Source organism: Pristiophorus japonicus, unplaced genomic scaffold (assembly GCF_044704955.1).
Source record: "Pristiophorus japonicus isolate sPriJap1 unplaced genomic scaffold, sPriJap1.hap1 HAP1_SCAFFOLD_2673, whole genome shotgun sequence".
Lineage (NCBI taxonomy): Eukaryota > Metazoa > Chordata > Chondrichthyes > Pristiophoridae > Pristiophorus > Pristiophorus japonicus.
The window spans coordinates 344-24578 of NW_027252421.1; the positions used below are offsets into that span (position 1 = coordinate 344).

The 24235-nt window shown below is 46.7% G+C and overlaps 1 protein-coding gene across 1 annotated transcript; it reads right to left on the reverse strand.

Annotated features, from left to right (window-relative positions):
- Window positions 1–1974: 1974 nt before the first annotated feature.
- On the reverse strand, window positions 1975–22591 carry LOC139247280 (chromatin-remodeling ATPase INO80-like; the record flags this gene model as incomplete). Its single annotated transcript, XM_070871589.1, has 3 exons — window positions 1975–2059; window positions 11175–11317; window positions 22532–22591. Coding segments are annotated over 3 exons (288 nt in total), but the record flags the coding sequence as incomplete, so codon positions are not given.
- Between the last annotated feature and the right edge of the window lie 1644 nt (window positions 22592–24235).

Consider the following 24235-nt stretch of genomic DNA (forward strand, 5'->3'; position numbering starts at 1 on the left):
ATAAACATAGTTAGAGATGAAGTATTAAGGGGTTTAGCATCCTTGAAAGTAGATAAATCGTCAGGACCGAATGAAATATATCCGAGGCTATTAAAAGAAGCAAGGGAGGAAATTGCAGAGGCTCTGACCATCATTTTCCAATCCTCCCTGGTAACAGGAGTTTTTCCAGAGGATTGGAGAAGTGCTAACGTTGGAGAACATCCGAAATCCAGAGTTCCAAAATTTGGAATGTTCCGGAATCCGGACCAATCCGTGGCGGGGTGGTCTGGAAACCGGAAAATGTTCCAAAATCTGGACTTTTTAAAAAAACTGATTACCGCTGCGAGTTGGGCCTAGGGAAGGGGAAAAACAGCTCCCTTAAATTCCAAGAAACAAAAATTCACAAAACATTCAGAAAACTCTTACCTAATAAATCGCTGAAAAAGAATTTAAAAATAAAAACTTTAACTTACCTTTTTTGCAGGTCTTCAACGCAGGTTTTTCACGGCCGCCGACCCCTGACCTGGAACCCACGACCCCTGACCCGCAGCCGACGCTGCCAAACCTGGAACCGTTGACTCCTCCCACCCACCCCGCTCTGCCTCCAAACCCCCACCCAGCCCCAGCTACCCAACAGACCCCAGACCCGCAGCCGACGCTGCCGAACCTGGAACCGTTGACCCCTCCCACCCATCACGTTCTGCCTCCAAACCCCCAACCCCGCCCCTGGCCATGCCAGACTCCCCAGACTGCTCTGAGGCTGAGGGGAGACCTTACTGAGGTATATAAAATTAGGAGGGGCCTAGATGGAGTGGATAGGAAGGACCTATTTCCCTTAGCAGAGGGGTCAATAACCATGAGGCATAGAATTAAAGTAATTGGTAGAAGGATTAGAGGGGAGATGAGGAAACATTTCTTCACCCAGAGGGTGGTGGGAGTCTGGAACTCACTGCTTGAAAGAGTGGCAAAGGCAGAAACGCTCATCACATTTAAAAAGTACTTGGATGTGCATTGAAGAGCCGTGACCTACAGGCTATTTGACCTAGTGCTAGAAGGTAGGATTAGGCTGGGTAGCTCTTTTTCTACCGGCACGGACATGATGGGCTGAATGGCCTCCTTCTGTGCCATAATTTTTCTACTTCTATGATTCTAGCCACTCAACAGCATACAGACCAACCAGAAAGAATGAGGAGTTCCGTCAGCAATAAGGGACCACCACATTTAAAACAGAATGAACTGGGATGATTCAGCATTCCGCAAGGAGAATATGGGTTTGCGGCAGACGAGGACCACAGGGTGAGGACCGACAGACAGACACGATCAGGATCACAGTCCCACAGGGTGAAGAGAGACATGATCAGGATCACAGTCCCACAGGGTGAAGAGAGACAGACAGGATCAGGATCACAGTCCCACAGGGTGAGGACAGACAGACCGACACGATCAGGATCACAGTCCCACATGGTGAGGACAGTCACGATCTGGATCACAGTTCCACAGGGTGAGGACAGACAGACAGGATCAGGATCACAGTCCCACAGGGTGAGGACAGACAGACAGACACGATCAGGATCACAGTCCCACAGGGTGAGGACAGACAAAACAGACACGATCAGGATCACAGGCCCACAAGGTGAGGACAGACAGACAGGATCAGGATCACAGTCCCACATGGGGAGGATAGTCAGACCGACACGATCTGGATCACAGTCCCACAGGGTGGCTCTAAATCACTTACATTTTGTATTCATGGTGCCTCATTCTAGACCCCTCAGCTACTGGCAACAGTCAGCTTCTATCTGCCCTGTGCCATCCTTTCATAATTTTAAACAGTTCTATCAAAAATCAGAGAAAACAGAAACACAAATTGCTAGGTGTTGCACACAGGAGGACAAAGTCATTCCTCCACCTACAAATGCATTGTATAGGTATGGCTACCTTTGGGTACCTGTGATTAAACAGCTCTCATGTCGAGGGGTACTTTAAGTTACTGACCTCTGCCATGGTGTTCTGAATGGGGGTCCCCGTCAGCAGCAGTCGATTTCGGCACTGAAACTGCAGCAAAATCTTCCAACGAACACTGCACAAAGAAAGAAAGGGCTCAGAAAACTCAAACATACACAAAAGCACCAAAATGCCTCTATAACCAAAGCTGTGTGCTTTATCCCCTGTCCTCATCTTTCAGTGCATAGTGCATCCAGTTTAATGAAACTCTTGGGGAGAACCCTGCACCAACTGTATGAAAACCCTGACAGCAAGCAACCAGCACATCTGGCAGGGTTAACACACGTTGCCTGCACGAACTAGCTCAGTCACTGCAATGGACAGGGCCTGAATAGACCACTACAGCCCCCAGGCCCACTACAGACGTAGACTCTGGTGTAGGGTGCAGCATTATAAAGTTTGCAGATGGTACGAAACTTGGCAAAGTAGGAGATGGTGATGAGGACAGTTATAAGCTTCAAGATGACAGACAGGATGGTGAAATGGGCAGTTCAATGCAGAGAAGTGTGAAGTGATGCACTTTGGGAAGACAAATATGGAAAGACAGTACAGGTGCAGAGTCCCGAATCCGCAACCCTCGGGACCAGGGCTGTTCTGGATTTTGCGTTTTGCCAGACTTTGGAATGTCTTTCTGACGTCACGAATCCGTAAACACCCGAGCTCAGGTTCGGGTATTTCCAGATTTTGGAACATCAGAAAGGGTGTGGGGGGTGGCCGGGTGCTCGTCAAAGAGCTGTTTGGGTTGCCGGGCGATGAGGTCGTCGGGCAGGGCCCCGACGAAGAGGTGGTGTTTCGGCCAGCCGACGAGGAGGCCCTGAGGTCGGGCAGCGGCGGCGTGAGGCCCGAGGTTGGGTGACAGCGAGGGGCGGTGTGGCGAGGCCCGAGGTCGGGCAACTGCAGCACCTCGAGGACAGCAGGGTCCGGATTCCGGGACATTTTACGGATTCCGGAACTCTGGAACGCTGCACCTGTATACTAAAAATGGCAGAATTTTGAAAAGTGTAGATGAGCAGAGTGACCTTGGTGTCCATCGACACAAAACCTTAAAGTGGTAGTGCAAGTTGATAAGGTAGTTTAAAAAAGCACATAGGTTTACTTGGGTTTATAAATAGAGAAATAGAATATAAAAGCAAAGGAAATCATGGACAATTGTGGGCACCACTCTACAGGAAACTTGTAACGGCCTTAGAAAGGGTAGAGGGGAGGTTTACCAGGATGGTACCAGGGATGAGGGATTTCCGTTAGGAGAGGTAGAAACGTTAGGCCTGTTCTCCTTGGAACAGAGACGGTTAAGAGATCTCGTAGAGATTCTCAAGACGATGAGAGCTTTTGAACAGGGAAAAAATACTCCCTCTGGTGAGCGGGTCAATAATTAGAGGTCACGTATTCAAAATCATTGGCAAAATATCCAGAGGGGAGAGGAGGAGAAACGTTTTCACACACAGTTGTGGGGATCGGGAATGCTCTGCCTGAAAAGGTGACAGGAGCTGATTCCAGCAATAATTTGAAAAGGGAGTCGGACAGGTTCTTGAGGATGAGGAACTTGTAGGAATATGGACAAAAAGCGGGGCTCTGGGACTAAACACGACTGCTCTTTCACAGAGCCGGCACAGATTCGATGGGCCGAATGGCCTCCTTCTGTGCTGCAAGTTTCCATGATTCTATGAAGCATAACAGGAGGGGTTACAATCTAATTAGATAGAGCCAGCGTAGGTCGTGACTGACCAACTTAACAGGATTTCTTTGGGTATGTTAACCACTCAATGGACAAGAGCGAGGCAGTGGATGTTATCTACCTGAATTTCAGGAAAGGATTTGACACTATTCCATGTAACAACCCGATTTACAAGGTGGATGTTGGCCAGGATGTTTGGAGAACTCCTGCGCTTCTTTGAAAAAAGATCTTTAACATTCACCTGAATAGAGAGATAGGGTCTCAGTTCACCATTTCCTCCAAGGCTCCCCAAGTAAGGCACTCAACTATCAGCCAATATTATGTGCTTGGGTCTAGGAGGGGAATGGAACCCATAACCTTCTGACTCAGTGGTGGGAGTAGTACCAACAAAGCCAAGCTTGCAGGAGTCAAGAAGAGAACCACGAGATTAAGAACATAATATAAGAAATAGGAGGAGTAGGCCCTACAGCCCCTCGAGCCTGCTCTGCCATTCAATAAGAACATGGCTGATCCTCGACCTCAACGCCACTTCCCTGCCCAATCTCCATATCCCTCGATTCCCCTAAACTCCAAAAATCTATATATCTCAGCCTTGAATATACTCAACGACTCAGCATCCACTGCCCTCTGGGGCAGAGAATTCCAAAGATTCACCAACCTCTGAGTGAAGAAATTCCTTCTCATCTCAGTCTAAAATGGCTGACCCCTTATCCTGAGACTGTGCCCACTAGTTCTAGACTCTCCAGCCAGGGGAAACATCCTCTCAGCATCTACCCTGTCAATCACCCTCAGAATCTTGTATGTTTCAATGAGATCACCTCTCATTCTTCTTAACTCGAGAGAGTATCGATCCATTCTACACAATCTCTCCTCATAGGACAACCCTCTCATCCCAGGAATCAATTTAGTGAAGTTTTATTGCACCGCTTCCAAGGTAACTATATTCTTCCTTGGATAAGGAGACCTAAACTGTGCGCAGTATTCCAGGTGTGGTCTCACCAAGTCCCTGTACAGTTGTAGCAAGACTTCCTCACTCCCTCACTCTTATACTCCAACCCCCGTGCAATAAAGGCCAACATGCCATTTGCCTTCCTTCTTGCATGCTAGCTTTCTGTGTTTCGTGCACAAGGACACCCAGGTCCCTCTGAACACCAACATTTGAAAATTTCTCACCATTTAATAACTATTCTGTTTTTCTATTCTTCCTACCAAAGTGAATAACCTCACATTTCCCGACATTATACTCCATCTGCCACCTTACTGCCCACTCACTCAGTCGATCTATATCCCTTTGCAGGCGCTTTGGGACCGAAATTGCCCCTTTCCTTAAGGCCCCTTAACATCAGAAAACGGCGGCCACACTGCGGAGTGCAATGGCCTCTGACTTTCCGTGTAATGGCCGCCATTATCCAAATTCCGCTTCTGTGTTATCCAGGCGGTGACAAGCTTCCCCCCACACCCCCCCCCCCCGCACCCACCACCCACCATCACCCCACCACTCTGCTGCTGCTGAAGCATGCTAAATGCGTATTCACATCGCGCACGTCCAATCTACCCCTACCCCCTCCCGCCAGCGAACTTCCGCTGTGAAAATCTTCAGCCCGTCCAGCTGTACCAAAACAAGCTTTTTCGCAGCGGTCCAGTGAGGCTGAGGCCTTCATGCACAAGGACCCCCAGGTCCCGCTGTACTGCAGCATTTTGTAATCTCTCTCTCTATTTAAATCATAATTTGCTTTTCTATTTTTTCTGCCATGTGGATAACCTCACACTTTCCCACATTATACTCCATCTGCCAAATTTTTGCCCACTCACTTAGCCTGTCTATATCCCTTTGTAGATTTTTTTGTGTTCTCCTCACAATTTGCTTTCCCACCCATCTTTGTATCAGCAGCAAACTTGGCTACATTACACTCAGTCCCTTCATCCAAATCATTAATATAGATTGTAAATAGTTGAGGACCCAGCACTGATCCCTGTGGCACCCCACTAGTTACCGTTTGCCAACTGGAAAATCACCCATTTATCCCAACGATTTTCTGTTAGTTAACCAATCCTCGATCCAAGCTAATATATTACCCCCAACCCCATGAACTTTTATCTTGTGCAACCTTTTATGTGGCACCTTATCGAATGCCTTCTGGAAATCCAAATACACCACATTCATTGGTTCCCCTTTATCCACCTTGCTTGTTACATCCTCAAAGAACTCCAGCAAATTTGTCAAACATGATTTCCCTTTCAGAAAACCATGCTGACTCTGCTTGACTAAATGCTTTTCCAAATGACCTGCTATCGCTTCCTTAGTAATGAACTCCAGCATTTTCCCAATGACAGATGTTAGGCTAACTGGTCTATAGTTTCCTGCTTTCTGCCTCCCTTCTTTTTTAAATAGGGGTGTTACAGTTGCGGTTTTCCAATCCGTTGGGACTTCCCCAGAATCCAGGGAAACTGGTAGATTGCAACCAATGCATCCACTATCTCTGCAGCCACTTCTTTTAAGACCCTAGGATGCAGGCCATCAGGTCCAGGGAACTTGTCCACCTTGAGTCCCATTAGTTTACTGAGTACTTTTTTTGAGTGATAGTGATTGTTTTAAGTTCCCCCCCTCCCTTTGGTCCCTTCATTATCTATTATTGGGATAGAAACATAGAAAATAGGTGCAAGAGTAGGCCATTCGGCCCTTCGAGCCTGCACCGCCATTCAATGAGTTCATGTCTGATCATGCAACTTCAGTGCCCCATTCCTGCTTTCTCTCCATACCCTTTGATCCCTTTAGCCGTTAGGGCCACATCTAACTCCCTTTTGAATATATCTAACGAACTGGCCTCAACAACTTTCTGTGGTAGAGAATTCCACAGGTTCACAATTCTCTGAGTGAAGAAGTTTCTCCTCATCTCGGTCCTAAATGGCTTATCCCTTATCCTTAAGACTGTGACCCCTGGTTCTGGACTTACCCATCATCGGGAACATTCTTCCGGCATCTAACCTGACCAATCCCGTCAGAATTTTATATGTTTCTATGACATCGCCTGATATTCTTCTAAATTCCAGTGAATATAATAAACCTAGTCGATCCAGTCTTTCTTCATATGTCAGTCCTGCCATCCCGGGAGTCAGTTCTGGTGAACCTTTGCTGCACGCCCTCAATAGCAAGAATGTCCTTCCTCAGATTAGGGGACCAAAACTGTACACAATATTCAAGGTGTGACCTCACCAAGACCCTGTACAACTGCAGTAAGACCTCCCTGCTCCTATATTCAAATCCTCTCGCTATGAAGGCCAACATGCCATTTGCCTTCTTCAATGCCTGCTGTACCTGCATGCCAACTTTCAATGACTGATGTACCATGAAACCCAGGTCTCGTTGCACCTCCCCTTTTCCTAATCTATCACCATTCAGATAATATTCTGCCTCCCTGTTTTTGCCACCTAAGTGGATAACCTCACATTTATCTGCATCTGCCATTCATTTGTCCACTCACCTAACCTGTCCCAAGTCACCCTGCAGCCTCTTAGCATCCTCCTCGCAGCTCTCACTGCCACCCAGCTTAGCGTCATCTGCAAACTTGGAGATATTAATTCAATTCCTTTGTCCAAATCATTTTTGTACATTGTAAATAGCTGGGGTCCCAGCACTGAACCTTGCGGTACCCCCACTAGTCACTGCCTGCCAGTCTGAAAAGGACCCGTTTATTCCTACTCTTTGCTTCCTGTCTGCCAACCAGTTCTCTATCCACGTCAATATATTACCCCCAATACCATGTACTTTAATTTTGCACACTAATCTCAAGTGGGACTTTGTCAAAAGCTTTTTGAAAGTCCAAATACACCACGTCCGCTGGTTTTCCCTTGTCCACTCTACTCGTTACATCCTCAAAAAATTCTAGATTTGTCAAGCATGATTTCCCTTTCATACATCCATGCTGACTTGGACCGATCCTGTCACTGCTTTCCAAATGCACTGCTATTACGTCTTTAATAATTGATTCTGACATTTTTCCCACTACCGATATCAGTTTTCTCTCTCCCTCCTTTTTTAAAAAGTGGGGTTACATTAGCTACCCTCCAATCCATAGGAACTGATCCAGAGTCTATAGAATGTTGGAAAATGACCACCAATGCATCCACTATTTCTAGGGCCACTTCCTTAAGTACGCTGGGATGCAGACTATCAGGCCCTGGAGATTTATCGGCCTTCAATCCCATCAGTTTCCATAACACCATTTCCCGACTAATAAGGATTTCCTTCAGTTCCTCCTTCTAGCTCGACCTTCGGTCCCCTAGTATTTCCGGAAGGTTATTTGTGTCTTCCTCAGTGAAGACAGAACCAAATTATTTGTTCAATTAGTCTGCCATTTGTTTGTTCCCCATTAAAAATTCACCTGACTCTGACTGCAAGGGACCTACATTTGTCTTCACTAATCGTTTTCTCTTCACATATCTATAGAAGCTTTTGCAGTCAGTTTTTATGTTCCCTGCGAGCTTACTCTATTTTTCCCCTCCTAATTAAACCCTTTGTCCTCCTCTGCTGAATTCTAAATTTCTCCCAGTCCTCAGGCTTGCTGCTTTTTCTGGCCAATTTATATGCCTTTTCCTAGGATTTAACACTGTCCCTAATTTCCCTCGTTAGCCACGGTTGAGCCACCTTCCCAGTTTTATTTTTACGCCAGACACTGATGTGCAATTGTTGATGCTTTTAGTGTCTTCTACCGTGAAGACAGATACACAATATTTGTTCAAAGTCTCTGCAATTTCCCTGTTCCCCATTATTAATTCCCCAGCCTCATCATCTATGGGACCAATGTTTACTTCAGCTACTCTCTTACTTTTTACATACCTGTTGAAGCTCTTACTATCTGTTTTTGTATTTCTTGCTAGTTTACTCTCATATCTATCTTTTCTCTTTTTTTTTTAGTCGTCCTTTGCTGTTTTTTTAAAATTTCCCAATCCTCTGGCCTCCCACTAGTCTTGGCAACATTGTATGCTTTTGTTTTCAATTTGACACCATCTTTTACTTCCTTAATTCGCCACGGATACTTCTCCCTTCTCTAAAGTCTTTCCTTCTCACTAGAATATAGAAACATAGAAACATAGAAAATAGGTGCAGGAGTAGGCCATTCGGCCCTTCTAGCCTGCACCGCCATTCAATGAGTTCATGGCTGAACATGCAACTTCAGTACCCCATTCCTGCTTTCTCACCATACCCCTTGATCCCCCTAGTAGTAAGGACTTCATCTAACTCCCTTTTGAATATATTTAGTGAATTGGCCTCAACTACTTTCTGTGGTAGAGAATTCCGCAGGTCCACCACTCTCTGGGTGAAGAAATTCCTCCACATCTCGGTCCTAAATGGCTTACCCCTTATCCTTAGATTGTGACCCCTGGTTCTGGACTTCCCCAACATTGGGAACATTCTTCCTGCATCTAACCTGTCTAAACCCGTCAGAATTTTAAACGTTTCTATGAGGTCCCCTCTCATTCTTCTGAACTCCAGTGAATACAAGCCCAGTTGATCCAGTCTTTCTTGATAGGTCAGTCCCGCCATCCCGAGAATCAGTCTGGTGAACCTTCGCTGCAGTCCCTCAATAGCAAGAATGTCCTTCCTCAATTTCCCGGCTAATAAGGATTTCCCTCAGTTCCTCCTCCTTACTAGACCCCCCGACCCCTTTTATAACTGGAAGGTTGTTTGTGTCCTCCTTTGTGAATACCGAACCAAAGTACTTGTTCAATTGGTCCGCCATTTCTTTGTTCCCCGTTATGACTTCCCCTGATTCTGACTGCAGGGGACCTACGTTTGTTTTTACTAACCTTTTTCTCTTTACATATCTATAGAAAGTTTTGCAATCCGTCTTAATGTTCCCTGCAAGCTTCTTCTCATACTCCATTTTCCCTGCCCTGATATATTTTTGTTGAGTTATCGAATGCCTTTTGGAAATCCAAATATACTACACCCACTGGCTCCGCTTTACCTACCCTGTTAGTTGCATCCTCAAAAAACTCTTAAATTTGCCAAACATTATTTCCTTTTCATAAAACCATGTTGACTCTGCCCCGATACCACTTCCTTAACAATGGTTTCCAGTATTTTCCCAACGACTGATGTCAGGCTAACTGGCCTTCCTTTCTTGAATAGGGACGTTACATTTGCTACCTGCCAATCCGCTTGGGCCATTCTAGAATCTAGGGAATTTTGAAAGACCAAAACCAATACATCCATTATCTCTGCAGCCACTTCTTTTAGAATCCTAGGATGTAGGCCGTCAGTTCCAGGGAATTTGTCGGCTTTATGTCCTGTTAGTTTCGAGAGTACTTTTTCTCTACTTATATTAATTATGTTAAGTTCCTCATTAGACTCTTGGTTCTCCACCATTTTTGGTATGCTTTGATTGATGATAAAGACTTCAAATTATTTTATCTAAAATTGTACAACTAATTTATGCACACTGCTAGCATAAGTGCTAGGAAAGGGAAGCGTGCTGCTTTGATACAGCTCTGCAAAAATGTTGAGCATGGCTGTAGTCTCGGGTGCTGGGAGCAGGGATCAGCCATTTTCTATGCACTGTCTGCACACAGTGTGTGCTTAAGCTTTGTACATAAACAAAGTCGAACAACACTGCCTGACCTCAAACAAGGGTGATATCCAACATGAGCAATATTGTGCTCCAACTGCCTCAACAACACAATGAGGTTTACAAGGAAAGTATATGCATTGACAAGAAGACTGATCCCAAGTGTAAAAGGGGTCAGCTCGATGGAAAGGCTGGTGAAGCTCCAATGGCGAGAAGGGGGGGAAAAAAAATCACAGTATAAAGTAACAAGTTACGTAGATAAGGTGAACCCAGAATATTAGTTCAAGGCCAGCCTGGTCTTACACAATGATACCTAAAGTTAAGACAGTTTGTTTGGAGGGGTGGGTGGGGAACAGACCAATCTGTGGTTGTACATTAATGCATCATATTAATTCCCCCCTGCTAACCATAAGAAGGAGCAGGGCCCTTCGACCTGCTCTGCCATTCAATAAGATCATGGGTGACCTTCTACCTCAACCACATTTTCTTGTTGAACCATCACTGATCGTGGGCACAGTCCCCCTTGCCTTCACAGAGGATGGAGGTGCCAATAAAACAAGCTGCAGAAAAGCCCAGAGCCTCAGCTCTCACCCTCACAGCTGCAGAGGGGTGGTAGCAATGCGAGAGGATAATGAGAAAGATAGGGCCTCCGGCACCTCTACATACAATACAAGAACACTGATCATCAATCAAAAGGCTATCGGCAACTTCCAACCACACCCTACCATTCATCTTAGTGCCTCGAAGGTGTAATAAAAATCACATCACTATTACACTGGCACTGCTGCAAACATTTTTATTCCCGCCCATACATCTGTATTCACCACCTGTACACCTACCATCAGGCACTGCTGTCAACATCTGTATTCCCCACCTGGACACCTGCCATCTAACTCATCAGGTCATAAGCCGATAAATGTGGGAGGATCTCAATTCGACTGGTTTACCTGGAACTGCTTTTAAGTGCCTGGGCCTCGTCCAGCACCATGTACTGCCACTTCACCCGCTGAAAATACTTCACATCCTGTACCACCAGCTGGTAACTGGTTATCACCACATGAAACGGCGCATTCTGGGTGTATAATGTTTTCTAAAACCAAGAGAAGAGCAAAGACAGTAATTACTGGCAACTGATCAATCTCAGTGAAAGACTGCAATGACACTGCAGATAGAACAAACCCTAAACCCATCAGTACACAAGTTAGTGAATATGGTGAGAACCAAGAGGGCGCCATAGACAGAAGGGATGTTAGATGACACATAGCAGCTCATGCAACCGCCTTCAGAGAGGAACATTCAGCTTCAACTGTGCCAGAAAGTACTTGTGCAGCAATGTTGTGTGCATCTTGAGGTAGGCCACACTCCGCCCCAGCTTTTCCTTATCGAATATACAGCCCCTGGCTGACATAATTCATGGTCAGGAGCTCAGCTTCTGCATGCATGCTGACACCCATATCTAACTCTCTGCTACCCCTTGACTCCTCAACCAAGCTGCCCAACTGTTCATAGAAGTCCTGGATCAGTGAGAATTTGCTTCAACTCAACATCAGCAAGACTGAGGCCACTTACTTGGCTGACCACCCAAGTCCCTCTCTCTACCTGGCAGCTTCCTCAGACTGAGCCAGTGTGAAACCTCTCAGTCCTGGTCAACTCTGAATTCAGCTAACTACAAACTCCACATCCTCGCCATGAGGATTGCCAATTTCGCCCTCTGTATCACTGCCCATCCCATCCTCACTGCCACTGAAACCCTTATTCACACCTGCCAGATTTAGACTCAATCACTCCAACACTCTGCTTGGTTCTACCCTTCAGAGAAATGTAACTCGCCCAAAATTGTGCTGTCCGCATGTTAACCCCAGACCAAGTATCACTCCTTCATCATCCCTGTCCTGGACAACCTTCATTCGTTCCCCATCTCCGAATGCATCAATTTCAAAATTCCTGTCCTTATTTACTCATCCCTCCATGTCTCATGCCTCACCCCTCTCCAAACTAGTCGAGCTTATGTTCCAGCAAGCACTCTCTCATTCTTCACCTTCTCTACATCCCTCTCCTTCCATTCCTTCAGCTGCTGAACCCTCAGTTTCTTCGGCCCACACTCGAACTCCCTTTCTAAATCCCTCCACCTTGCTACTCCTCTGCCCTTCTTGAGAAGCCTTCCCCTAACCCTTCCTACATACTGCTGATCACCACCACTCCCTTCTGCGACCGCTGCTCGCAATCGGTGACGTGCTCTGGGACAAAGCTGATCTGTCCGGCTCAGTATGTTTCATTGATTTGTTCTCATGATGTGGGTGATTGATATAAGGTCCCATTTACTGCCCACCACGAGCTGGCCCGTTTGTACAACTGAGTGGCTCGCTGGGGCACCTCACAGGTCAGCAACAATCAACCAGGTAATGTGGGACTGGAATTACAGATACATGAGGTAAGTACCCTTTCCTTGAAGCGCATTTGTGGGCAGAGTGTGTTTTTATAACAGTCCAGCAACTTTCTGGTGCCAGCCCATAAATTAGATGTATTGACTTCAGTTTCCCAACTTGCTACGATAGGTTTCAAACTCTCAAACTCAGAGTTGTTGTAAAACACCAACATGTATTTATATAGCGCCATTAATGTATTAAAACATCCCAAGGTGTTTCACAAGAGCATAATCAGACAAAATTTGACACCAAGCTGCATAAAGAGATATTTGGACAGGTGACCAAAAGCTTGGTTAAAGAGGTACATTTTAAGTGGTGTCATAAAGGAATAAAGCTACCTCTGAACTATCCCATCAAACACTCCCAGGGCAGGTACAGACAGGGGTTAGATACAGAGTAAAGCTCCCAATATGCTGAATTTCATCAGTGTGCCATTTTTACCTTTCCACACTAGCCATTCAATGGCCAAGTTAATGCCAATTAGGGACAGTATTTTACAGCCCACGAGCTGGGTTGAGACCGTGCGAATTCCACAGGGTCAACTGACTTTGGTCCCATCAGTATTCAATAATGATCCTATAGCACTGTGCCCATAAGAAAAGTTAGAAAAAAAACAGTACAACTGAAAGTAAAATGCTCATGCTGGGACTTTCTCCACACTCACTCAGCGACGCGCCATGTGCCTGGCTTCACTTGCGATGGCAGCACTGTGAAAGTATTTGATCCTCACTAAGCCAGAAGGGTGAGGAAGTAGTGTCTCAAACGAGCATACTATGCTTAAACAAAGGGGACTACAGTGGAATGAGGGCAGAGTTGGCTAAAGTAGACTGGAAACATAGACTAAACGGTGGCACAATTGAGGAACAGTGGAGGACTTTTAAGGAGCTCTTTCATAGTGCTCAACAAAAATATATTCCAGTGAAAAAGGAAGGCGGTAAGAGAAGGGATAACCAGCCATGGATAACCAAAGAAATAAAGGAGAGTATCAAATTAAAAACCAATGCGTATAGGGTGGCCAATGTTAGTGGGAAACTAGAAGATTGGGAAAATTTTAAACGACAGCAAAGAATGACTAAGAAAGCAATAAAGAAAGGAAAGATAGATTACGAAAGTAAACTTGCGTAAAACATAAAAACAGATAGTAAAAGCTTTTACCGATATATAAAACGGAAAAGAGTGACAAAAGTAAATGTTGGTCCTTTCGAAGATGAGAAGGGGGATTTAATAATGGGAAATGTGGAAATGGCTGAGACCTTAAAACAATTATTTTGCTTCGATCTTCACAGTGGAAGACACAAAAACCATGCCAAATATTGCTGGTCACGGGAATGTGGGAAGGGAGGACCTTGAGATAATCACTATTATTGGGGGGTAGTGCTGGACAGGCTAATGGGACTGAAGGTAGACAAGTCCCCTGGTCCTGATGAAATGCATCCCAGGGTATTAAAAGAAATGGCGGAAGTTATAGCAGATGCATTCGTTATAATCTACCAAAATTCTCTGGACTCTGAGGAGGTACCAGCGGATTGGAAAGCAGCCTCTGTTTAAAAAAGGGGGCAGACAAAATGCAGGTAACTATAGGCCGGTTAGTTTAACATCTGTAGTGGGGAAAATGCTTGAAGCTATCATTAAGGAAGAAATAGCGGGACATCTAGATAGGAATAGTGCAATCAAGCAGCATGGATTCATTAAGGGGAAATCATGTTTAACTAGAATTTACTGGAATTCTTTGAGGATATAACGAGCATGGTGGATAGAGGTGTACCAATGGATGTGGTGTATTTAGATTTCTAAAAGGCATTCGATAAGGTGCCATACAAAGGGCCCAAGGTTCGGCCTCAGTTGCTCCTGATTTTTTGGAGCAACTGGTGTAGAACGGAGTATCTTAGAAATTCAAATTCTCGGCATTTAGTTTGCTCCAGTTCTCGTCAGTTAGAACAGTTTCACTTTGGAACAGAATTTTTTTTTCAAAAGGGGGCGTGTCCGGCCACTTACGCCTGTTTTCAAAGTTTTGGCAGTGAAAACTTACTCCAAACTAACTTAGAATGGAGTAAGTGAAGATTTTTGTACGCTCGAAAAAACATTGTCTACACTTCAGAAAATCAGGCGTAGGTTACAAATCAGGCATAGGGAATGGGGGGAGGGGGGGTTTAAAGGGAAGTTTACAAACATTAAACACTTCAGTTTTACAAATAAAGAGCCATCATCAATAATAAATGATAAAAACATCAATAAATTAATAAGAATTTTTTTTTTTAATCTACACTTTAGAAAATCAGGCGTAGGTTACAAATCAGGCGTAGGGAAAGAGGGGATGGTGGAGGGAAAGAGGGGATGGTGGAGGGAAAGAGGGGATGGTGGAGGGAAAGAGGGGATGGTGGAGGGAAAGAGGGGATGGGGGAGGGAAAGAGGGGATGGGGGAGGGAAAGAGGGGATGGGGGAGGGAAAGAGGGGATGGGGAGGGAAAGAGGGGATGGGGGAGGGAAAGAGGGGATGGGGGAGGGAAAGAGGGGATGGGGGAGGGAAAGAGGGGATGGGGGAGGGAAAGAGGGGATGGGGAGGGAAAGAGGGGATGGGGGAGGGAAAGAGGGGATGGGGGAGGGAAAGAGGGGATGGGGGAGGGAAAGAGGGGATGGGGGAGGGAAAGAGGGGATGGGGGAGGGAAAGAGGGGATGGGGGAGGGAAAGAGGGGATGGGGGGGAAAGAGGGGATGGGGGAGGGAAAGAGGGGATGGGGGAGGGAAAGAGGGGATGGGGGAGGGAAAGAGGGGATGGGGGAGGGAAAGAGGGGATGGGGGAGGGAAAGAGGGGATGGGGAGGGAAAGAGGGGATGGGGGAGGGAAAGAGGGGATGGGGGAGGGAAAGAGGGGATGGGGGAGGGAAAGAGGGATGGGGGAGGGAAAGAGGGGATGGGGGAGGGAAAGAGGGGATGGGGGAGGGAAAGAGGGGATGGGGGAGGGAAAGAGGGGATGGGGGAGGGAAAGAGGGGATGGGGGAGGGAAAGAGGGGATGGGGGAGGGAAAGAGGGGATGGGGGAGGGAAAGAGGGGATGGGGGAGGGAAAGAGGGGATGGGGGAGGGAAAGAGGGGATGGGGGAGGGAAAGAGGGGATGGGGGAGGGAAAGAGGGGATGGGGGAGGGAAAGAGGGGATGGGGGAGGGAAAGAGGGGATGGGGGAGGGAAAGAGGGGATGGGGGAGGGAAAGAGGGGATGGGGGAGGGAAAGAGGGGATGGGGGAGGGAAAGAGGGGATGGGGGAGGGAAAGAGGGGATGGGGGAGGGAAAGAGGGGATGGGGGAGGGAAAGAGGGGATGGGGGAGGGAAAGAGGGGATGGGGGAGGGAAAGAGGGGATGGGGGAGGGAAAGAGGGGATGGGGGAGGGAAAGAGGGGATGGGGGAGGGAAAGAGGGGATGGGGGAGGGAAAGAGGGGATGGGGGAGGGAAAGAGGGGATGGGGGAGGGAAAGAGGGGATGGGGGAGGGAAAGAGGGGATGGGGGAGGGAAAGAGGGGATGGGGGAGGGAAAGAGGGGATGGGGGAGGGAAAGAGGGGATGGGGAGGGAAAGAGGGGATGGGGAGGGAAAGAGGGGATGGGGAGGGAAAGAGGGGATGGGGAGGGAAAGAGGGGATGGGGAGGGAAAGAGGGGGTGGGGAGGGAAAGAGGGGGTGGGGAGGGAAAGAGGGGGTGGGGAGGGAAAGAGGGGGTGGGGGAGGGAAAGAGGGGGTGGGGGAGGGAAAGAGGGGGTGGGGGAGGGAAAGAGGGGGTGGGGAGGGAAAGAGGGGGTGGGGGAGGGAAAGAGGGGATGGGGGAGGGAAAGAGGGGATGGGGAGGGAAAGAGGGGATGGGGAGGGAAAGAGGGGATGGGGAGGGAAAGAGGGGATGGGGAGGGAAAGAGGGGGTGGGGAGGGAAAGAGGGGGTGGGGAGGGAAAGAGGGGGTGGGGAGGGAAAGAGGGGGTGGGGGAGGGAAAGAGGGGGTGGGGGAGGGAAAGAGGGGGTGGGGGAGGGAAAGAGGGGGTGGGGAGGGAAAGAGGGGGTGGGGAGGGAAAGAGGGGGTGGGGGAGGGAAAGAGGGGATGGGGGAGGGAAAGAGGGGATGGGGGAGGGAAAGAGGGGATGGGGGAGGGAAAGAGGGGATGGGGGGGGAAGGGGGGGTGAGAAAGGAGGGAGGAGAGGTAGGAGGAGGGAGGGAGGGGAGGGGGGAAGAGAAGAGAGGGAGGGGAAGGGGGAGAGAAGGGGGAAGAGAGAGAGAAAGAGAGAAAGAGAGAGAGAGAGTGAGTGAGTGAGTGAGTGAGTGAGTGAGTGAGTGAGTGAGTGAGTGAGTGAGTGAGTGAGTGAGTGAGTGAGTGAGTGAGTGTGAGTGTGAGTGTGAGTGTGAGTGTGAGTGAGTGAGTGAGTGAGTGAGTGAGTGAGTGAGTGAGTGAGTGAGTGAGTGAGTGAGTGAGTGAGTGAGTGAGTGAGTGAGTGAGAAGAGGGAGGCTGAATGGGCCTGGCCCGGCCGGGCCCAAGACTTCGAGCTTAGACTTACTGGATTGACAGGAAGTTGGCGTCGGGTCCGGGGGTGTCGGGAGCGCGAATCGGGGGGAGAGCGGGTCGGGGCGGAGGGAGGGGGTCGGTCGGTCGGGGGGGGGGGGGGTGGGGAGAGGAGATCGGTCGGGGGGGGGGGGGGTGGGAGCGGGAGTCAAGTCATGTCCGGTCCAGTCGAAGCAGGAGCTGGGCGTGGGAGGAGCCTTATTCACGCAGCCCCAGTGAGCCCATTGGGCCAGGGATAAGGGCTGCGTGCTTCGGGCCCCTCCCACACAGTTTTGGGCGCTTGGAGCTACTGCACTTGCGTGCCCACTGTAGCGCGCATGTGCAGAGGTCCCGGCACTGTTTTCAGCGCAGGGATCTAGCTCCGCCCCCTACAGCTTTTGCTGTGCCGCGCCAGAGGACCACCAGGGAGCCGGAGAATCTGGAAGTTTTTTTTAGGCGCATATTGTGTCTCGAAAAACGGGCGTCCAGGTCGGGGCTACGCCGTGCTAGGCGCGACCTGAAACTTGGGCCCAAAAGGTTACTGCAGAAGATAAAGGTACGCAGAGTCAGAGGAAATGTATTAGCATGGATAGAGAATTGGCTGGCTAACAGAAAGCAGAGAATCAGGATAAATGGGTCCTTTTCGGGTTGGAATCGGTGGTTAGTGGTGTGCCACAGGGACCGGTGCTGGGGCCACAACTGTTTACAATATACATCGATGACCTGGAAGAGGGGACAGAGTGTAGTGTAACAAAATTTGAAGATGACACGAAGATTAGTGGGAAAGCGGGTTGTGTAGAGGACACAGAGAGGCTGCAAAGAGATTTAGATAGGTTAAGCGAATGGGCTAAGGTTTGGCAGATGGAATACAATGTTGGAAAATGAGAGGTCATCCACCTTGGAAAAAAAAAAACAGTAAAAGGGAATATTATTTGAATGGGGAGAAAATTACAACATGCTGCGGTGCAGAGGGACCTGGGGGTCCTTGTGCATGAATCCCAAAAAGTTAGTTTGCAGGTGCAGCAGGTAGTCAGGAAGGCGAATGGAATGTTGGCCTTCGTTGCGAGAGGGATGGAGTACAAAAGCAGGGAGGTTCTGCTACAACTATACAGAGTATTGGTGAGGCCATATCTGGAATACTGTGTGCAGTTTTGGTCACCTTACTTCAGGAAGGATATACTGGCTTTGGAGGGGGTACAGAGACGATTCACTCGGCTTATTCCGGAGATGAGGGGGTTACCTTATGATGATAGATTGAGTAGACTGGGTCTTTACTCGTTGGAGCTCAAAAGGATGAGGGGTGATCTTATAGAAACATTTAAAATAATGAAAGGGATAGACAAGATAGAGGCAGAGAGGTTGTTTCCACTGGTCGGGGAGACTAGAACTAGGGGGCACAGCCTCATAATACGGGGGAGCCAATTTAAAACCGAGTTGAGAAGGAATTTCTTCTCCCAGAGGGTTGTGAATCTGTGGAATTCTCTGCCCAAGGAAGCAGTTGAGGCTAGCTCATTAAATGTATTCAAATCACAGATGGAAAGATTTTTAGCCAATAAGGGAATTAAGGGTTACGTGGAGCGGGCGGGTAAGTGGAGCTGAGTCCACGGCCAGATCAGCCATGATCTTGTTGAATGGCGGAGCAGGCTCGAGGGGCTACATGGCCTACTCCTGTTCCATGTTCTTATGTTCTTATCATATGTTCTTATGTAAGCTCATCGCACACATCCCAGAATAATTTTAGCAGGTCCTACATCCAGGAACTTGCACCTGCAGCCAATGGGACATGCAGAGGGTATCTCTCCCCAATCCCAATCTCTCCTCAAAGTTTGGATTCCTGGCTGATGTGGTGATTATCCGTCAGTACTTTATTTGCGTGTGAGACGACACACGATAGATGAGTTGACAGCACAAATACATACAAATGGGCATGATCTGATAGCCATTACAGAGACATGGTTACAAGGTGACCAGGACTGGGGACTAAATATTATGGGGTATTTGACAATTCGGAAGGACAGACAGAAAGGAAAAGGAGGTGGGGTAGCTCTGTTAATAAAGGATGGGATCAGTGCGTTAGTGAGAAACGATATTGATTCAGAAGATCAAGACGTTGAATCAGTTTGGGTGGAGATAAGGAAAATAAGGGAAATAAGTCGCTGGTGGGCGTAGTCTATAGGCCCCCTAACAGTAGCTACACTGTTGGACGGAATATAAATCAAGAAATAATGGAGGCTTGTAATAAAGGAATGGCAATAATCATGGGCGATTTTAACCTTCATATTGATTGGACAAAGCAAATTGGCCAGGGTAGCCTTGAGGAAGAGTTCAGAGTGTATCCGGGACAGTTTCCTTGAACAGTACGTTGCGGAACCAACCAGGGAGCAGGCTATCTTAGATCTGGTACTGTGCAATAAGACAGGATTAATAAATGATCTCGTAGTAAAGGATCCTCTAGGAATCAGTGACCATAACATGGTTGAATTTCAAATGCAGTTGGAGGGTTAGAAAGTTGTTTCTCAAACCAGGGTCTGAAGCTTAAATAAAGGAGACTACAAAGGTATGAGGGCAGAGTTGGCTAAAGTGGACTGGGGAAAATAGAGTAAAGAATGGGACGGTTGATGAGCAGTGGCAGACATTTAAGGAGAGATTTCATAACACGCAACAAAAATATATCCCAATGAGAAGGAAAGACTGTAAGGGAAGGGATAACCATCTGTGGTTAACTAAGAAAATAAGGGATGGTATCAAATTGAAAACAATGGCATGCAATATGGCCAAGACCAGTGGGGTGGGGGGGGGGGGCAGAGGATTGGGAAACTTTTAAAAGCCAGCAGAGAACAACTAAAAATGATAGAGAGGGAAGATAGATTATGAAAGTAAACTAGCACAAAATATAAAAACATCTTAGAAAGTAAGGATTTCTACAGGTACATAAAAAGGAAAAGAGTGGCTAAATTAAATGTTGGTCGCATAGAGGATAAGACTGGGGAATTAATAATGGAGAACAGGGAAATGGCAGAGACATTGAACAAATATATTGTATCGGTCTTCACGGTAGAAGACACTAAATACATCCCAATAATTGATAATCAAGGGGCTATATAGGTAGGAAGGAACTTAATACAATCACTATCACTAATGAAGTAGTACTAGGTAAAATAATGGGACTAAAGGTGGACAAGTCCCTTGGTCCTGATGGCTTGCATCCTAGGGTCTTAAAATAAGTGGCTGCAGAGATAGTGGATGCATTGGTTGTAATCTCCTAAAATTTACTGGATTCTGGGGCGGTCCCAGCGGATTGGAAAATCGCAAATGTAACGCCCCTGATACGTCCTTACTACACAGTATAAATGCACACGAGGCCCATGCTTGAGAGGTCAGTCTGTGACCTGTCCTTTATTCCTTAGCACTCAAGTGATGAAGGTGGGTGGAGCTTCCCCTTTTATACCTGAAGGTCCAGGTTAGGAGTGTCTCCCACCTAGTGGTCAGTGTTCTCACGGTGTACAACTTAGGTCAGTTTACACATGGGTTACAATGCTGGTTGAATATATGACAGCCCCTATTTAAAAAAAGGAGGCAGACAAAATGCTGGAAACTATAGACTAGTTAGCCTAACATCTGTCGTTGAGAAAATGCTTGAGTCCATTATTTAAGAAGTAGTAGCAGGACATTTGGAAAAGCATAATTCAATCAAGCAGAGTCAACATGGTTTTATGAAAGGGCAATCATGTCTGACAAATTTGCTGGAGTTCTTTGAGGATGTAACGAGCAGGGTGGATAAGGGGGAACTAGTGGTTGTGGTGTATTTGGATTTCCAGAAGGCATTCGATAAAGTGCCACAAGATAAAAGTTCACGGGGTTGGGAGTAATATATTAGCATGGATAGAGGATTGGCTAACTAACAGAAAAGAGAGAGTCGGGATAAATGGGTCATTTTCTGGTTGGCAAACAGTAACTAGTGGGATGCCGCAGGGATCGGTGCTGGGTCATCAACTATTTACAATCTATATTAATGATTTGAATGAAGGGATCGAGTGTAATGTAGCCAAGTTTGCTGATGATACAAAGATGGGTGGGAAAGCAAATGGTGAGGACACAAAAAAATCTGCAAAGTGATAGACAGGCTAAGTGAATGGCAAAAATTTGGCAGATGGAGTATAATGTGAGAAAATGTGAGGTTATCCACTTTGGCAGAAAAAACAGAAAAGGAAATTATAATTTAAATGGAGAAAAATAGTAAAATGCTGCAGTAGAGAGAGACCTGGGGGTTCCTGTGCATGAAACACAAAAAGTTAGTATGCAGGTACAGCAAGTAATCAGGAAGGCAAATGGAATGTTGGCCTTTATTGCAAGGGGGATAGAGTATAAAAGCAGAGAAGTCCTGCTACAACTGTACAGGGTATTGGTGAGGCCACATCTAGAGTACTGCGTACAGTTTTGGTCTCCGTATTTAAGAAAGGATATATTTGCATTGGAGGCTGTTCAGATAAGGTTCACTAGGTTGATTCCGGACATGAGGGGGTTGACTTACTAAGATAGGTTGAGCAGGTTGGGTCTATATTCATTGGAGTTCAGAAGAATGAGAGGTGATCTTATCGAAGCATACAAGATAACGATGGGGCTCAACAAGGTGGATGCAGAGAGGATTTTTCCATTCATAGGGGAAACTAAAACTAGGGGGCATAGTCTCAGAATAGGGGGCCACCCATTTAAAACTGAGATGAGGAGGAATTTCTTCTTTCAGAGGGTTGTAAATCTGTGGAATTCTCTGCCCCAGAGAGCTGTGGAGGCTGGGTCATTGAATATATTTAAGGCGGAGGTGGACAGATTTTTGAGCGATATGGGAGTTCATTGAATATATTTAAGGCGGAGGTGGACAGATTTTTGAGCGATATGGGAGTAAAGGGTTATGGGGAGCAGGCAGGGAAGTAGAGCTGAGTCCATGATCAGATCAGCCACGATCTTACTGAATGGCGGAGCAGGCTCGAGAGGCAAGGTGGCCTACTCCTGCTCCTATTTCTTATGTTCTTATGGTTCAGGATATATTTCAACCATGGAAGGAAAGGCAGCCTCACCCCGTCACCCAAGACATTGGCCAACAAGGTTCACAGTGCAAGTGTTGAGACCTGTATAACTTTCCCCTTCCTTACCCCAGGATCAGTTGCTGCTCTCCAGCACTGCCAGACTGAGATAAGCCATCAATCCCGGGTGTGCCTGGCATGTTTGAACACCAGGCAGTTTGCGGACCCAATGAGTTATGAGGGGAGTAGAATAAAGCACTATACTGAGCTGTTCACAGAGTGTCCAATCCTGTCTGACGGTTAAATATAGCGGTTATCAGTCAATGAGATAGGAGTCAGAGTAAACCTTACCTGGCTCCAGAACTTCCTGATCACTTTTCTATCATGTGGGTTCCCCCAGTAAGGCAGCACCTAAAAATGGAAGGAAAACAAACATACTGAACATGTTTCAGTAGCTACTCATAGTCCAGTATTCAGTACAGTTTATTAATTGAAAACCAAGGTAAAAGATAGAACAGAGTATAAAAAGATAAAAAACCTTGCATCTGTATAGGACCTTATCATGTTCTCAGGCTGTCAGTCAATGAATTATTCTTTCAAATGCAATCACTGTTGTTATGCCGACAGGAGCCAATTGTGCACAGCAACGTTCCATAAACAGCAGTGAGATAAATGACAAGATCATTTCATTTTTGCTAGGCATGTTGAGGGATTAATGTTGGTCAGGACACCACGCTGTTCTTCAAATAAGATTCAACGTCTCATCTGAAAGACAGCACCTCGGACGATGCAGCGCCCCCTTCGCACTGCACTGAAGTGTCAGCACTTTGCTCAAGACCTGAGAGTGGCTCTTCAATCCACAACCTTTGGAGTCAGGAGCCAGAGTGTTGCTTCTGAACCGGCATTACCGAAGAAGTGGGAGGGAAACCAGGAAATACTGATCCGTAAAGTCAAACTTTTTTATTTGGAGGAGGAAGGGAAGATTGATGGAGGAAAGAAGCACCTGTGTGACGGTCCTGGGGCTGAATGTGTTGGAGGACGAGATGGTTACAAGGGGATCAAATAGAAGCTTTCGAAAATTAGGAAAGATTTTGAGGGGGCAAGTTATGAAAGAGATTTCCATCGGTTAGAAAATTGTCAACAAGAGGGCACAGACTGCAGATTGTCACTAGAACAAAGGAGGATGTTAGAAGATTTTTTTGGTGGGTTATTAAAATGTAGAATGCGCTACCCTAAATGGCTGATGCATACATATAAAATTAACAAATAGATAAAGCCATAAAAAGGGAAACAGAATTTTTTGGTTTTGTAGCTAGAGGTATAGATTAAAAAGCTATGAGGTAATGTTGGATTTGCACAAGATCTTAGGCTCCAGTCGGGAGTACTGTGTACAATTTTGTTCCCCCATTATAGGAAGGATACAAGAACAACGGAAAAGGCAATCTGATAGAGGTCCTGAGGATTATGATCAGGTGAGTAGTGATCAATTGTTTTCTGTGATCAGCAAGATGGTAAAGAAAGGATACAAATGTAAAATAATCACAAACAGAACTAAAATGGAGATTAGAAAAAAGTTCTGTACGCAAGTGGTTGGAATGTAGAATTATCTTGCCTCAAACTGCTATTTAAACAGTGCCCATTAAATGTGTTAAAATTGAGTTACATGGAAAAGAGGAATAAAGGTTTGGGAAGTGACTAGGAGGTTGCAAATAGATTAGCTGGGATATTTAGGGTATGAAAAGCAGTGGGATTCGACATGGTGAAATAATAAAGGGTATGCAGAGCAAATGGGATGGATGAGATTAAGATGGATAACGGAGGGTATGGGGAGCAGGGAGTGCTGCAAGACTCACTGGAATATTAAAGGGTATCTGAAGCGACACAAGTCGGGCATTGAAGGGTATGGGAAGCAAGCAGGAGAGGAAGGTTAGACCAGATAGGATGTTAAGGGCAGGAGCCATAACTGCAATGTTGGAATGAGACAAACTGGCATTAAAGGATATGAGGAGTGAGCAGAAGAGTGGGATTGGACTGGGTGGGATATTAAAAGGATGG